We start from the raw sequence: 12,912 nt of genomic DNA, 5'->3' as shown, positions 1-12,912 counted from the left end.
GGGAAAAAAAGTCACATGACTGAAAAAGATGAGCTTCTGGAGACTTGGAATATAGTACACAAGTGGTGCTTTTTGTCATTTGTGGAAATATTTATGGGTTTGGAAGAACAAGAAGTAAATGATGTCAGAATTTTTGAGTGAATGTTTCTTTAAATGAGATTAAGGGTGTGTAATGAGGGTTTGCATTTGGTAGGTTAGAGATTTGGCCTGGTGCATCAAAGTGAAGTTCAAGTTTAGTTCAGGGTTAAATCATGAAATGTGGACCATGCAGTGGTTCGTCAAGCACACAGAAGTCCCTGTTCTCAAAATATGATCGTTGAGGAGCGTAGCATTGTGGCTTGATTATGGACTGACATTGAACATGTCATTGAACATGTTAGATGGTGATTTCAGTTCCTCCATCCATCCATTCAGACTCGGACGGTGCGAGCTGGGCTAAATGAAGTTCTCAATTCCAGAAAATGACATAACGCTGGAACTATGCATCCCCGTCCCACTCCGGAACAAAGTAGTAGAGCAGTTACCCAGACATCTCTGTTCCTTCCTTTGCGTCCTCAGGAGGATATGCATAAGGCAGAGCACAAAAGATTTCCGTTCTGTCCCCAATCTGATGCAGGTGTGTATTGACCGGGCTCTGGTCCAGTTTATGACCTAGTGTGTCCATTTGTAGAGCAGGGATACAGTCCCAGATGCTATGAACATTTTGAGGTAATTCACACTGTCTTAGCTAATCATTTACTTGTTTGTGTCCAGCAATTCTTCAACAGGTTCAATTACTGAGAAAAAAAAAGATGATTTCCAGCAAATCACTGAGAAGACCTTTAAACTTTTTGTAGGAAAAAATGTGAAATGCTACGTGACCAGTGGCGTAACTTTGTTTTAAAAAGTGGGTGGGACAGGAGTTTGTGGGTGTGGGGGTGGGGGGGTGGAGGGGTGCTAATACAATACTATATCAGATGTGTACAATATAAATTGTAGAAATAAATAACATTAAAATGTCCAGAAATCAATTACAATAGTACATTGAGTTTAATGTATCGACATAGAACTCATGTGATAGTTTCAATCTACTTTCAATCTTTCAGTCTTTCGTCTACTACTTACTGTGCATTGTGCATAAACAATCACGTTAGTGCATAAATACGTAGATCTATATACAATGTTCGACTTCCCTAATGGTCTGGTGGTAGAACTTTTGCTAAGCGTGTTCTAATCCGCCCTCGTATCGTTTTTGTTTTTGTTTTTTTTATTCCTCATTGAAATTTAAGATGTTTATAAATGATTGTATATCTAGAGCACGTTTGTGTGCATTTTTGTGATCTCGCTGGAAAGAATAGAGAGTCCGAAATGGCATTAAGCGATAGGGTTGACGCGCTCGACTGTGTGGATTCCTGAGTGGAAAAGTGGTGGGGACAATATCGACCCTGGCAAAAAGTGGTGAGGACATGTCCCACCCGTCCTACCCGCAAATTACACCTATGTATGTGACGTTATAATAGTTCCCATATTTCTTACTTAAATTATGTTATGTTTGTTGTAGCTTTTTAGCTATTCTGAACTAAAGAATTGTTATATTTTAAAGTCAGCATGTAAAGGGATTTGCAACCCATTGTGGTCCTACAGTGTGACATTTCAATTATCGTTATAGAAACATTTAAAAAGAACTGTTTTTCTTAATAATAATTTAAGCTGTGTGCAAAGTGATGGTCTTGTGTCTGTTAAATCCGTTGCTCTGAAAGTGTCTGTCTGTGACATTGCTCGGTTAAAACCGTGAAACTAAAATCAGCTGTTTTGTTTCACCATCCAACAGTAGATTGAAAAATTAAACAAAATGATCCCATATGCATATATACAAAGGAGAATCAAGAGCCACGAGTGATCATAATGTAAACGCAAAAGTGCACGCATGTGGAACGCGTTACCTGCCTCGCACTTTAGATCGTTTTCAAAGGGATTTATTTTGTATTATATTCTCGTTAGAGTTGCACCTGGCCAATTGAAGTGAGACTGATTACATAGCAGGATATTATACTGTTACACATGGATATTAATTTAAAATAAAGACTTAATCAGCTAGATACAAACGGGCCAAAAGATGTCTTTGTACTCCAGCACATGGGTATCCTCAGAGGAGGATTGTTCTTCCTGTTTGCCATCTGTCAAGGCGCGTAATGCATTCAAGCTGGTCTCGCTGTCCGGCTCATGAACTCGGAGATGTACATAAAGCACAGATGAAGGGGACAACCGAAAGCCCTTTCAGCACCTGCGCTTTCCCGGTGATTGACACGAGGTTAAACTTCAAAAACACTGCGGAAAATTTACTGCATGTGTATGGCCTGTCTCAGATCTGGATTTCGGAGCAGCATGGGATGCTGGATTGGCTTTTTGAATGGAATTGCATCTTTAAATGGATATAAAAGATCATTTGAATTTCAAGGCTCTTTTAGAGGCAAAGTCAAATAAAATCCTGCTGTTGGGCTGCAGGAAAAAAAGCATATGAAAGTCACATGTTGAGAAAAAATGTTAAAAGTCAGATTGTTCAACAAGATGCACTGTTTCCAATTTGTGAAAATTGTGGGGACTTAGAACGTGTCAGGCGAGGATGAGACAGAACAGGAGGGGGCAAATAGACAAGGATAGAGGGATGAAGAATGATTTGGGATTTGAGAAGGTATCAGACATCTGAGGAGAGCACTTTATGGTGGTTTTGTGGGGAAAACCAAAAAAAGTTGGCAAGCGTTCGCTTCTCTGCTTCTTCTCCATAGTTTCAGCATGTGTACTTGCTCAAGAAAACAGTAGGCTATATATATTTCAGCTAGTTGCAAAAGCAGAATTTCTGATTTTCATTTTCTTTAACCTAATGTACTAAATGAACTAAAACTAAAAATGAATATAATAAAAAGTAATAATTAATACAAATTTCAGAACAAAACACAACTTTGTCAAATTAAAATGGGAAATATAAAAAATAAAAATTAAACATAATACTATTTCAATTATGCTAAAATAGCAGTGCATAAAAATATATTCAAAATATTCAACAGACATTTATTCAGAAACAAGCTTTGAATTGTCTAGTATTAGTCTATCTTCAGTCTGTCTTTACAACTCTAAAATGCCTGGAGATCATACTGTATATCTGATGGTACATCAGTCTTCCTGAGACACTGTCACATCATTTAAGTAAAAGAATTTCATTACATGGGATGTAAAATATTTGAAGGCGTCCACTTAGAAGAGACTGTCCCAAGATGTATATGAAGTTTTTAGATGCAATGACAAATTGCTTTTTGGACTCTCTGTGTGGTTGGTTTTGCAAGGTATGTGTGTGTAAGAGTGTGTTGACTTTATACTTTATTACCAGCTGCTAAGTTTAGTTTCATCTGAATGAATTAGTGCTCATTGCAGTGCTGACACACCTGCACCAGTGACACCAGAGACATCATGAGAAATGGCCCGTCTGCCTCTGGAAATATATCACAGATTATGGCCCAGGGTGATTCTGCTGAAATACAGCCTTGTTCTTGCTTATAAATCTTTATTTCTGTGAGTAAGTACTCATTTTATCCAAAGAAACTGCACAATTATCACAGTGACAATCCACCATTTATGGCATTGCTCAAATTTATGGCATTTGCTAAATCAAAAATTGCAGCAAACTTCCACTTTGGTCGTGAGCTTTTTCCACTCAGAAATAAAGTGGTATACTAAGTAATAAAGTATATTAAAGTTATATTTTTTGTTTTGCCTGCAGAATTGGGTTCACCAAGAGACTTGATAACCAGTGATGTGACCGACTCCAGCTTCATGGCGTCATGGACGGCCGCTCCGGGAAGAGTGAGGCAGTATCGTGTTCGCTGGAGGTCTCTGTTCTCCGGGGAGTCTGGGGAGAAACTGGTGCCTGGAGATGTGACCAGCACACTGTTGGAGAACCTCTCCCCTGAAACACGCTACCAGGTGTCTGTGTTCGCATCGTATGACAGCGGGAGCGGAGAACCACTTGTGGGAGAGGAGACCACTGATGGTATGTTTTAAATGTTATTTTAGTTATTGTAGTAATCCCATATTCTGCAGTATTTCAGTAAATAAGTAGGTCAGCACAATTAATCTTTATAAAATACAATTTAAATTGCATTTTGGCTCAGAGCGATTATCAAATTTCAAAAGGCTGCAATTAATTAAGCTCGGCACTGTGTTCAATTTCCTAAAAAAATTCAGCATCATCAAGTTTTCAGCGTTTTACCAGATTTGTAACAAGAAGCGTTTTTAAACTAGTTGTCAATGAAACAGAGACTTAAATGTTTACCTCCAGTTTCCAGCATTTAACAGTGAAGAATTTATGAAATACTAGCATTGTCACATTATTTTTCCCTTTAAAGTACTTTAAATTTTAATAGTAAAGTACTTCTGTCTTAATGTTTTATAATTAGAATTTATAATAATATTGATAATAATAGAAATGTTAACTCTAATTATAAATTAAGAAGTTTGTTGACGTTGAGGTTCTTCAGATAAACATATTGCTTCTAGAGTACATACTGTACCTAAAAAGTGTGTTTAATCATTTCATAGTCACTTAAAAAGATTCTCAAATGACTGTAAAACTCTTTTTGGAAGATTTAATAGTGTTATTAGAACCCAATTATACAATTTGAGATGACTGACTCCTTGAAGGATGCTGGCTGGAGGTTAGGTTGGGTTGGGTTAGATTAGGGTTATGGTTATCTTTAGATCTAGCGAACATCTTCTAAGAAAGAAAGATGGTTCCTAGGGTAATACAGACCTGTCAGGACATGCACGCCTGTGCCTCGGGCTCAATCATTTAAAGTGCATCAATCGACAACCTTTTAGTCTGTGGTACTCAGTTTGATCGAAGGAAAGCAATGGAAAAGGAAAGAAACTTTTGAATCTTAGCTAGTCGCAAAAATTATTGAAAGTTAGCGTGACTTCTTAAAGTTGTGGTTTTGCGCTTGGCACCAAATCTTGGCGAGTACAATGAGTTTTGAGTTTCTGTGCAGTAGTCACTTGCCTCCGGGTGGAAAAAGTGAGCTGATCGCAGCACGGGTGCAGTGAACATCACCACTGCGGGAGAGAGCAGATTTAAAGGGTTGCATGTGTGCAGGGCAGCCCATAATATGTCGACTGGGACGCTGGCTGAAGCGTGGATGCGTTTTCTCTCCCCAACTCAAATCGTACAAACTTGTGGAAACTTAACACCAGTGTGGGGATTGAAAAAGTATTGGAAATTGCTTTGCTTTCTTTTGCCTCGCTTGTGGTTTCACGTTTACCTCGAACCATCTCTGCCTGTCTGTTTTTATTTAATTTGTCCGCTTTTGATTTATCCAGGCCGTTGGGGAAAGTTTTGTAGAATCTCAGTCAAATGTTCTTGTCTGTTTTGTCTGTTTGTAGCATCTGCATCTGCCAAGGCTTTAGTGGTGTTTGATGAAACCGAACGAACCATGCGTGTGACTTGGAAAGCCGCTCCAGGCCCAGTGGTCAGCTACAAACTCACTTACGTCTCTCAGGTCAGCGGTAAAGAGATGACGATGAAGATCCCAGCCAACGTCACCACCACCATGCTGAGAAAACTGCAGCCCATGACCACCTACCTCATCACCGTGCATCCCATTTACAAACGAGGAGAAGGAAAAGCAAGGCAAGGAGTAGGAACCACACGTACGTTGGCCAGCAATTCAAAGCCCATGAGTCACAGATCTGTACAGACACAGGCACACATCACCACTTACACTGGAGAAAAAAATATGTTATTCCTCAGTACAGTACAGTTTTCCAGTACAAGTATCTAAAAGTTCTTAAATCAAGATACATTTACTTGAGAAGTAAAATGACTGAAGTTCAAGTTTAAAACAAGAGTAATATCTGCCAATAGTGTCAGAAAAATCAACTTAATTCTAAAGGAAAACAAGATATTTTGCCTTGTTTAAACCAAAAGCTCACTTCATTCATATAGACTTAATATCATTTTGCTTCTCATGTAAATGTGTCTTGATTTAACAATGGTTATATGTACTAGAAACAGAAACTCTGAGGAAGAACTTTTTTTTCTCCCAGTGTAGGGTTATGAATTGGAACAAAGACCCTAAACTTAGTGTTAAGTGACACTTTACATTTTAATGATTCTTTCAAATTGTTCTGCATTGTGGTCAAACAAGATTTTCACCTCATGAACGATAAAACGGACAAAAAACACATTGTACTTGCGAAACGCAAGTAACTTTGTGGTCGGATCTCGGCGCAAATCTAAAATGGGTTGGTCTGAAGTAGCTTCATTACTCATAGATGTGGTTTGGGCGTAACGTGAAATAAACCAATCAGAGCATCATCTCACATTCCCTTTAAGAGCAGGCACGCTTGTTCCATGGCGGATTGCTATTATAACGGCGGATTTGCCAGGCGCACGCCAGGAGCGATTCACAGCCGAGGAGACCGATGTTCTCGCCAGGGCCGTAAAACACAGAGAAGTGACATTGGGGATGGGAGAAACTCACCCAAATTAGCTTCATTTAAACCCCTGTTAAATAATAATTTGGGTAAATGTGTAAGCTAGATTTATGCCTATTTTTTCACATCTTCATGGACACCACAATGATTTCCCTCGTGTGGTAATATTTTTCCTTGTAATTATGTATGGTTTGCAAAAATTGGAACTGCTGCGTCTATGTAGATGAGAGAAGCAAAGTATATGCGCGTTGTGCACACACTACATTATGGCCAAACATGCGCCCTTAAATAGCATCTGAATAACGCGCCACTGACTTTAGACTATAGGTTTTTCCTGGTCTGTGGCGGAATTGTTTTCTGAAACTGCAAAATAGCACCAGGGAACGTTTGCGCCGGAACACGCCTCCTCTTTTCGCTGAACCCCCCCCGGAGTGCAAGTTCATTCCCTAATTTACCGGCGTGCGTCTGCCGAGGGAAAAGTCCGCTGTGCGTCAGGTGCAAAATAGGAATGATACATGCGTCGGTGTACAAAGTCAATTGCACTGGGTGCAAGATAGGGCCCATAGACTTACATTGAAAGAGGTACCATATCAATAGACCAGAATATCACAATATTTGGACTTTTGGCTTGGTCCAGTAATCAACCACCCAAGCAACTGCATAGCGGAAGTGTAAAAATACCACTAAACACCTAAGCAACTGCATAGCAGTTTCCCGACAACCACCCAGAGCACCTTAGCGTCATTCAAGTCACATACTATTTACTTAGAAAACATACAAATCTAGTTGCATAGAATTTGACCGTATGAAATACAAAGTAAAGTATGCCCATAGTGATTGCAGTGTTTTTGCAGTATTTTGTAGCTGGATTGTGTTAGCATGTGCTGATATCGCCGCCTTCTCTTCATCCTACAGTGTCACCATATAAAGCCCCAAGAAACCTACAGACCTCTGAACCCACCAAAACCAGTTTCCGTGTGTCCTGGGACCCTGCTCCCGGTGATGTACGAGGGTACAAAGTCACTTTTCATCCCAGCGGAAATGATATTGATCTAGGAGAACTTCTTGTTGGACCATACGACAACACGGTTGTTTTAGAGGAACTCAGGTAATGTTTAGCATCAACTTTAGATGCTTTTCTCAATGCAATGATGCTAATCAAAATGATTAGCATCATTGCTAATCATCTTCATCTAATCATCTTCTTGTTTTAAGATGGCACATATGGTTTCAGTTTTGTTCTTCTTTCACAGAGCTGGAACTAAATACTCCGTGGCTGTTTTTGGCATGTTTGATGGAGGTCAAAGTATGCCGTTGGCCGGGGAGGAAAAGACCACCCTTTCCGATGCACCTAGCAACGATGATAAACCTGACTTCCCCGGTATAATCTCAGCACTTCATTCTAAGACGTCGTGTTTATAGTATGTTCTTAGCATGTACTTTCTGTTGAAGTGCTTAGGTTAGGCCTCAAGAACTACAAAGAACCCCAGGAAGAATGATTGCAATACAGCATCATATGAATCAAGATGAGCCATTAAAGCAGAATCGAGTCAGTGAGATTAGATTTATTTGTACAGTTCAAATATTATAAATAATATAAACAATGTTATCGTAAATAAGATGATAAAATGCTAATATGTAGCAAATAAAAATTAGTAATATTAAGGATAATAAAATGTTAATAATATATTAATAAAATACATTATTATTATTATATAAAACAAAAAATATAAATAATAAAAAAATAAATTATTGAATATTATAATATTATTATAAATAGATTCATATTATTATTTTCAAAGAATACTGTATCTCACAATCCACCTTTACCTTCCCTTTCTAATGTACAAATTATTGATAATTTATTTTAAATGTACTGACACAAAATCGGGTTAAAAAAAACAAAAAAAAAAACAATTTTATTTCTGTTATGATGACATGACACCAAATGTTATCATGCAACTTCTAAATTCTTTAAGAAGTGTCTTTCAATGCTAGATTTAAAATAAATGAATGGGATTGTTCCGATGAACAAAAGTGTACAAATAGAGACACGAGAGACGAATTTTCATGGCGAGATCAAGCGTATGGTTTAAAGTTGTGGGCTCAAAGCCTTTGGCAGCAACAGTGTCTTGAGTTTGATTCTGGCAGCTATTGGCCGGCAGTTTAAAGACTTGAGAGTAGTCATAACGTGAAAGACTTTCCAGTGGTGAAGTTGTGCAGCAGTGAGGACTTAAGCAGCAGATGCAGGGAGAATGATGGGAGTGTGCTGCAAGAGTTTAGTGGTGAAACGAACACTGTAAAGGTCACGTGAGGGCAGTGTCACATCAAACTAGCCCAAACCAGTGGTCTGGTCAAGAAGGATGTCAGCAAGGTTCAACGTATAATCAAAATGAACCCTGTTTATGTTTTTAATACTTGTTACATTATAACATGATTAATCAGAAAATTAAACATTCCAAAGGAAAAAAAAAAATTCTAGAATAGTTCATCAAAATGATTCAACTGAACTCATCTAGGTCATACAGAATATCGGGTGGTGTTAACCTATAGCCTAATATCTGTTAGTCTTTATTTTAGGATGCTGTTGTTGGCATGTACGAGAGTTTGTCCGAATGTGTGTCTCTCTCCCATTTTTTAGCACTGTGACACGAGTTCATGGAAAAAAATGCTCTGTTTTCAGTTAGGCACTATTTCATTGAGAAGAGAGAGAAGTTTAGGAAAGTTTATTTGCTCTCCATCGCTGTCTGCCAGCGTTTTTTCAGACTAAACTATTTTTAAATGAATATTTTATATGTAGTTTTTAAGCCAGTTTATTTTTTATTTTATTTTATGTATTTTATTTTATTTATTTAATAAAAAAGGTTGAAACCTCCTGGACCAGTTGGAAACCATGTAAAACTAAGTACAATCAGCTGGTGCCTCATTTTTTATATATCTTTATTTTATGAGCATATGTGTGTAAATAATCAATTTCACAAGATATTTTTCACTTGCAGACCATGTGTGATGGTGTCCAGTGAGATCACCAGTGCTCTAGCCTCAGTTTTGGGGCTCTTTTCACCCTCAATAGGTATCTGGAGCTCCACACGTTCTCCCGAGGTGGAATGCGCAAAAGAGATGAAGCTCATATTTCATGCATCACAAAGGGCTACTTCTTTTCTCTGTAGAACAGAAGCAATGTCAATGCCAGGAAAAATTCCCTCTAGGGCCAGTTGCCAAAGGGGATTTGGATACAATGCAAGATTGAAGATTCAAAGGAGAAAAGTAGAAATTGAATGGAAAGAGTCTGTAGCTCCAAGAAATTACAGAGAAATAAAAGTCTTATCTAAAATTGTGATGTTTTGAAGTTATTGCGGTGTAAATGTGACTTTTTATTTGCTGTGAGCATGTGTACACGTCTCTTTCCCGTTTCTCATCACTCTCTTGTTGAACTCTGCCTGCCATCAGCGATTATACAATCACATCTAAGCTCCTCTTGGCGTTTCTCACTGTATAACTCTGGTGTGTTTAACTCACAGATACTCAGTGTAAAACCACAGCCAAGGCTGATATCGTCCTGCTGGTTGATGGATCCTGGAGTATCGGCCGTTTGAACTTCAAAACCATCCGGGCTTTTATTGGTCGCATGGTGGGCGTCTTTGACATCGGCCCTGACAGGGTTCAAATCGGCAAGTCTGCTCTGCTTCTGTTTACTTCATGTTTTTAGATATGTTGAAGGTATATTCCTGCATCTGGACTCCAGATGTGAGCTTTATGCAGAGCTCCTTATTGAGTTATTAACAGGAACCTTTACTCTTGCATTCATAATGGCGTGTGCTTCTCTCACAGGTTTGGCTCAGTACAGCGGGGATCCCAAAACTGAGTGGCATTTGAATGCTCACGCAACCCGTCAATCGCTGCAGGATGCTGTGGCCAACCTACCCTACAAAGGCGGAAATACAATGACGGGTACCGAGCTCTTACATAAGTGCTTTATAATTTACAGTCTTGAAGATGCACTCTTATTTGTTCATCTAAATCCCTGAAAACAACATTTTAAGGTGTTGTGTGTCATTTATGCACCTCTAGTGGCAATTGCAAAAAATATGATAGTCTGCTATCTGTAAAAATCGCATGAATTTTCTACTATATGGGAATTCATTTAAAAAAAAAAGATAACTTATAATAAACATTTAAAGACAGACCTACTCTGAGCTGCTGTTTAAAACTATATGGTTTTGTTGAATCCATCAGTCTACATTATTTTTTACAAATTTTTTTTTTTATTAATTTTATTAACAGCAGATTTCCTGGTGAAAATGTACATTATCTATGATTCTGCAAAGAAACCTCCTCCAATCAGAGAATTGAAACTAGCAAATTACACTAAAAGAACACTTTAGCACCTGCCAGTGACATGATAGTCAATCTGCCCAAGCTTACAAACTACTTACATATTTGTATGTATATGCATATTTAGCAATTTTTTTAAAATATGTTGCTTCTTTTAATGCCAAAATTACACACTTCACTTTCAGAAGTGTTTTGCACATAGAATGTAGACAGATAAGAAATGCATGAATCCACAACAGCCATTTCTCATAGAGAAATGCAATATATCTAATAAAATAAGGTGACATGTTACGAAACCAACATGCAACTTAATGTGTTTCCAAAGGTATGGCCTTGAACTACATCCTCCAGAACAACTTCAAGGCAAATGTGGGTCTGAGACCCGATTCTCGTAAGATCGGTGTCCTTGTTACCGACGGCAAATCTCAGGACGAGATTATAGTGAATTCTCAGAATCTGCGTGACTCTGGCATTGAGCTCTATGCCGTCGGTAAGTTCTTCTCTTCTTGACATTGCTGACATACTATCTATTCAGTCACAATGGACTATAACAGTTTGCATGCCAGTGATAGACACTCAACCCAGAGCTCTCCTGTGTCCAAACATCTCACAGCTTTTTATTTGGCAAGACTACAGCTTGATCAATGTCTCTTTGACGCAGCTGAAGTAATTGAGATCTTTCAATAATGATCTCCTCTTGGCTTCTAGGTGTGAAGAATGCAGATGAAAATGAGTTGCGATCCATTGCGTCCGACCCTGATGATATTCACATGTACAATGTCAACGACTTCTCCTTCCTGTTGGACATTGTGGACGACCTCACTGTTAACCTCTGTAACAGTGTTAAAGGCCCAGGTACAGTCAGTCACATACTTGACTAGTGTTTGTTTTGACTGAAAAACAACCTGTGAATCTAAACAAATCTATCCTGGTTCTGTTCTGCAGACTAGAAATTAAAAAAACAAGAACTCCCAAAGCTCCCAAAGTTTGGCTCGGCTAAAACTGCTTGAACTTGTGCCATCCATTTTTGATTTGCACTCTTGTTTTCCCAGACGGTTCTTTGTTTTTTTTTACTAATAATCTTGCTGAAAAGACTGAGATGGAAAACTGTAGGTTGCACTCCGATCCTCCTTGGGGGATAGCAGTGATATACAGAACCATGAAACTTGTGATATATAACCCATTTAAACTTTTGCAAGAAGCTAATAGGCCTGAGGAAGATTTATAGTCTAAGTGTAAACCTGTTTGAGAGCTGCTTGACACCACGGCTCACATTTTTCCATTGCTTTCATTGAACCAGGCAGCGGCCCAGGGACACCCACTGACCTTGTGACTTCCGAGGTCACGCACTACTCTTTCCGTGCGACCTGGATGCCGCCTGACGAGCCAGTGGAGAAGTTTCGCATCGAGTACGTCCCTGCCGCTGGAGGAAATACTGAAGTGGTGAGCATTAAAAACACATATATTGTGTTCAAATGGACAAATGCATTCATGGTAGATACCTCACAGACTTTAAACTTCTGAAAGTTATTGCACTTTCTTTTATTAGCACTTTTTTCATTCTCTTGCATCTTGTGCAAAACTTGATACTGTTGAGTGAGCTGCCTTATAACGCAACCTCCTAACCATCACTGAACTTCAAAAACCTCTTATTTGAAACACTCTAAATAGGCAGCAACACAAAAAGACATTAGCATGTTGCTAAGTTAAAGGGATAGGTCATAGAAATGTTTTAAGTTTGTCATCATTTACTCACCCTCATGTTGTTCCAAACCTGTATGAGTTTCTTTTTTCTGTTGAACACAAAATAAGATATTTTGAAGAATGTCGGTAACCAGAGTTGACGGTAGCCATTGACTTCCATAGTATTTTTTTTTTCCTACTATGGAAGTCAATGATAACCGTCAACTGGTTGATTACTAACATTCTGCAAAATATTTTCTCTTATGTTCAGCAGAAGAAAGAAATTGATACAGGTTTGGAACAAACATGAGGGTGAGTAAATGATGACAGAATTTACATTTTTGGGTGAACTATACCTTTAATGTCACAACACTATTAAGAATAAAAATATATAGCACAACTATTTAAATACATTTTTAAAATTAGTTTTAT

General features: G+C 38.4%; 1 protein-coding gene across 5 annotated transcripts in view; it reads left to right on the top strand.

Moving 5' to 3' along the window:
• The window catches only part of col12a1b (collagen, type XII, alpha 1b), a 74,194-nt gene that overhangs the window by 12,840 nt on the left and 48,442 nt on the right, over nucleotides 1-12,912 (top strand). For all 5 annotated transcript variants that reach the window (XM_079888836.1, XM_079888835.1, XM_079888834.1 and 2 more), the window contains exons 13-21: nucleotides 3,755-4,024; nucleotides 5,410-5,676; nucleotides 7,378-7,570; nucleotides 7,716-7,843; nucleotides 9,984-10,133; nucleotides 10,294-10,413; nucleotides 11,123-11,287; nucleotides 11,506-11,652; nucleotides 12,098-12,240. In XM_079888836.1, coding sequence (XP_079744962.1) covers nucleotides 3,755-4,024; nucleotides 5,410-5,676; nucleotides 7,378-7,570; nucleotides 7,716-7,843; nucleotides 9,984-10,133; nucleotides 10,294-10,413; nucleotides 11,123-11,287; nucleotides 11,506-11,652; nucleotides 12,098-12,240 — 1,583 coding nt within the window. The remainder of the gene's footprint in view (nucleotides 1-3,754; nucleotides 4,025-5,409; nucleotides 5,677-7,377; nucleotides 7,571-7,715; nucleotides 7,844-9,983; nucleotides 10,134-10,293; nucleotides 10,414-11,122; nucleotides 11,288-11,505; nucleotides 11,653-12,097; nucleotides 12,241-12,912) is intronic.

Source organism: Squalius cephalus, assembly GCF_949319135.1.
Source record: "Squalius cephalus genome assembly, chromosome: 12".
NCBI classification, from domain to species: Eukaryota; Metazoa; Chordata; class Actinopteri; order Cypriniformes; family Leuciscidae; genus Squalius; species Squalius cephalus.
The sequence above is the reverse complement of the archived record's forward strand: the minus strand, read 5'-3'. Positions and strand labels throughout refer to the sequence as shown.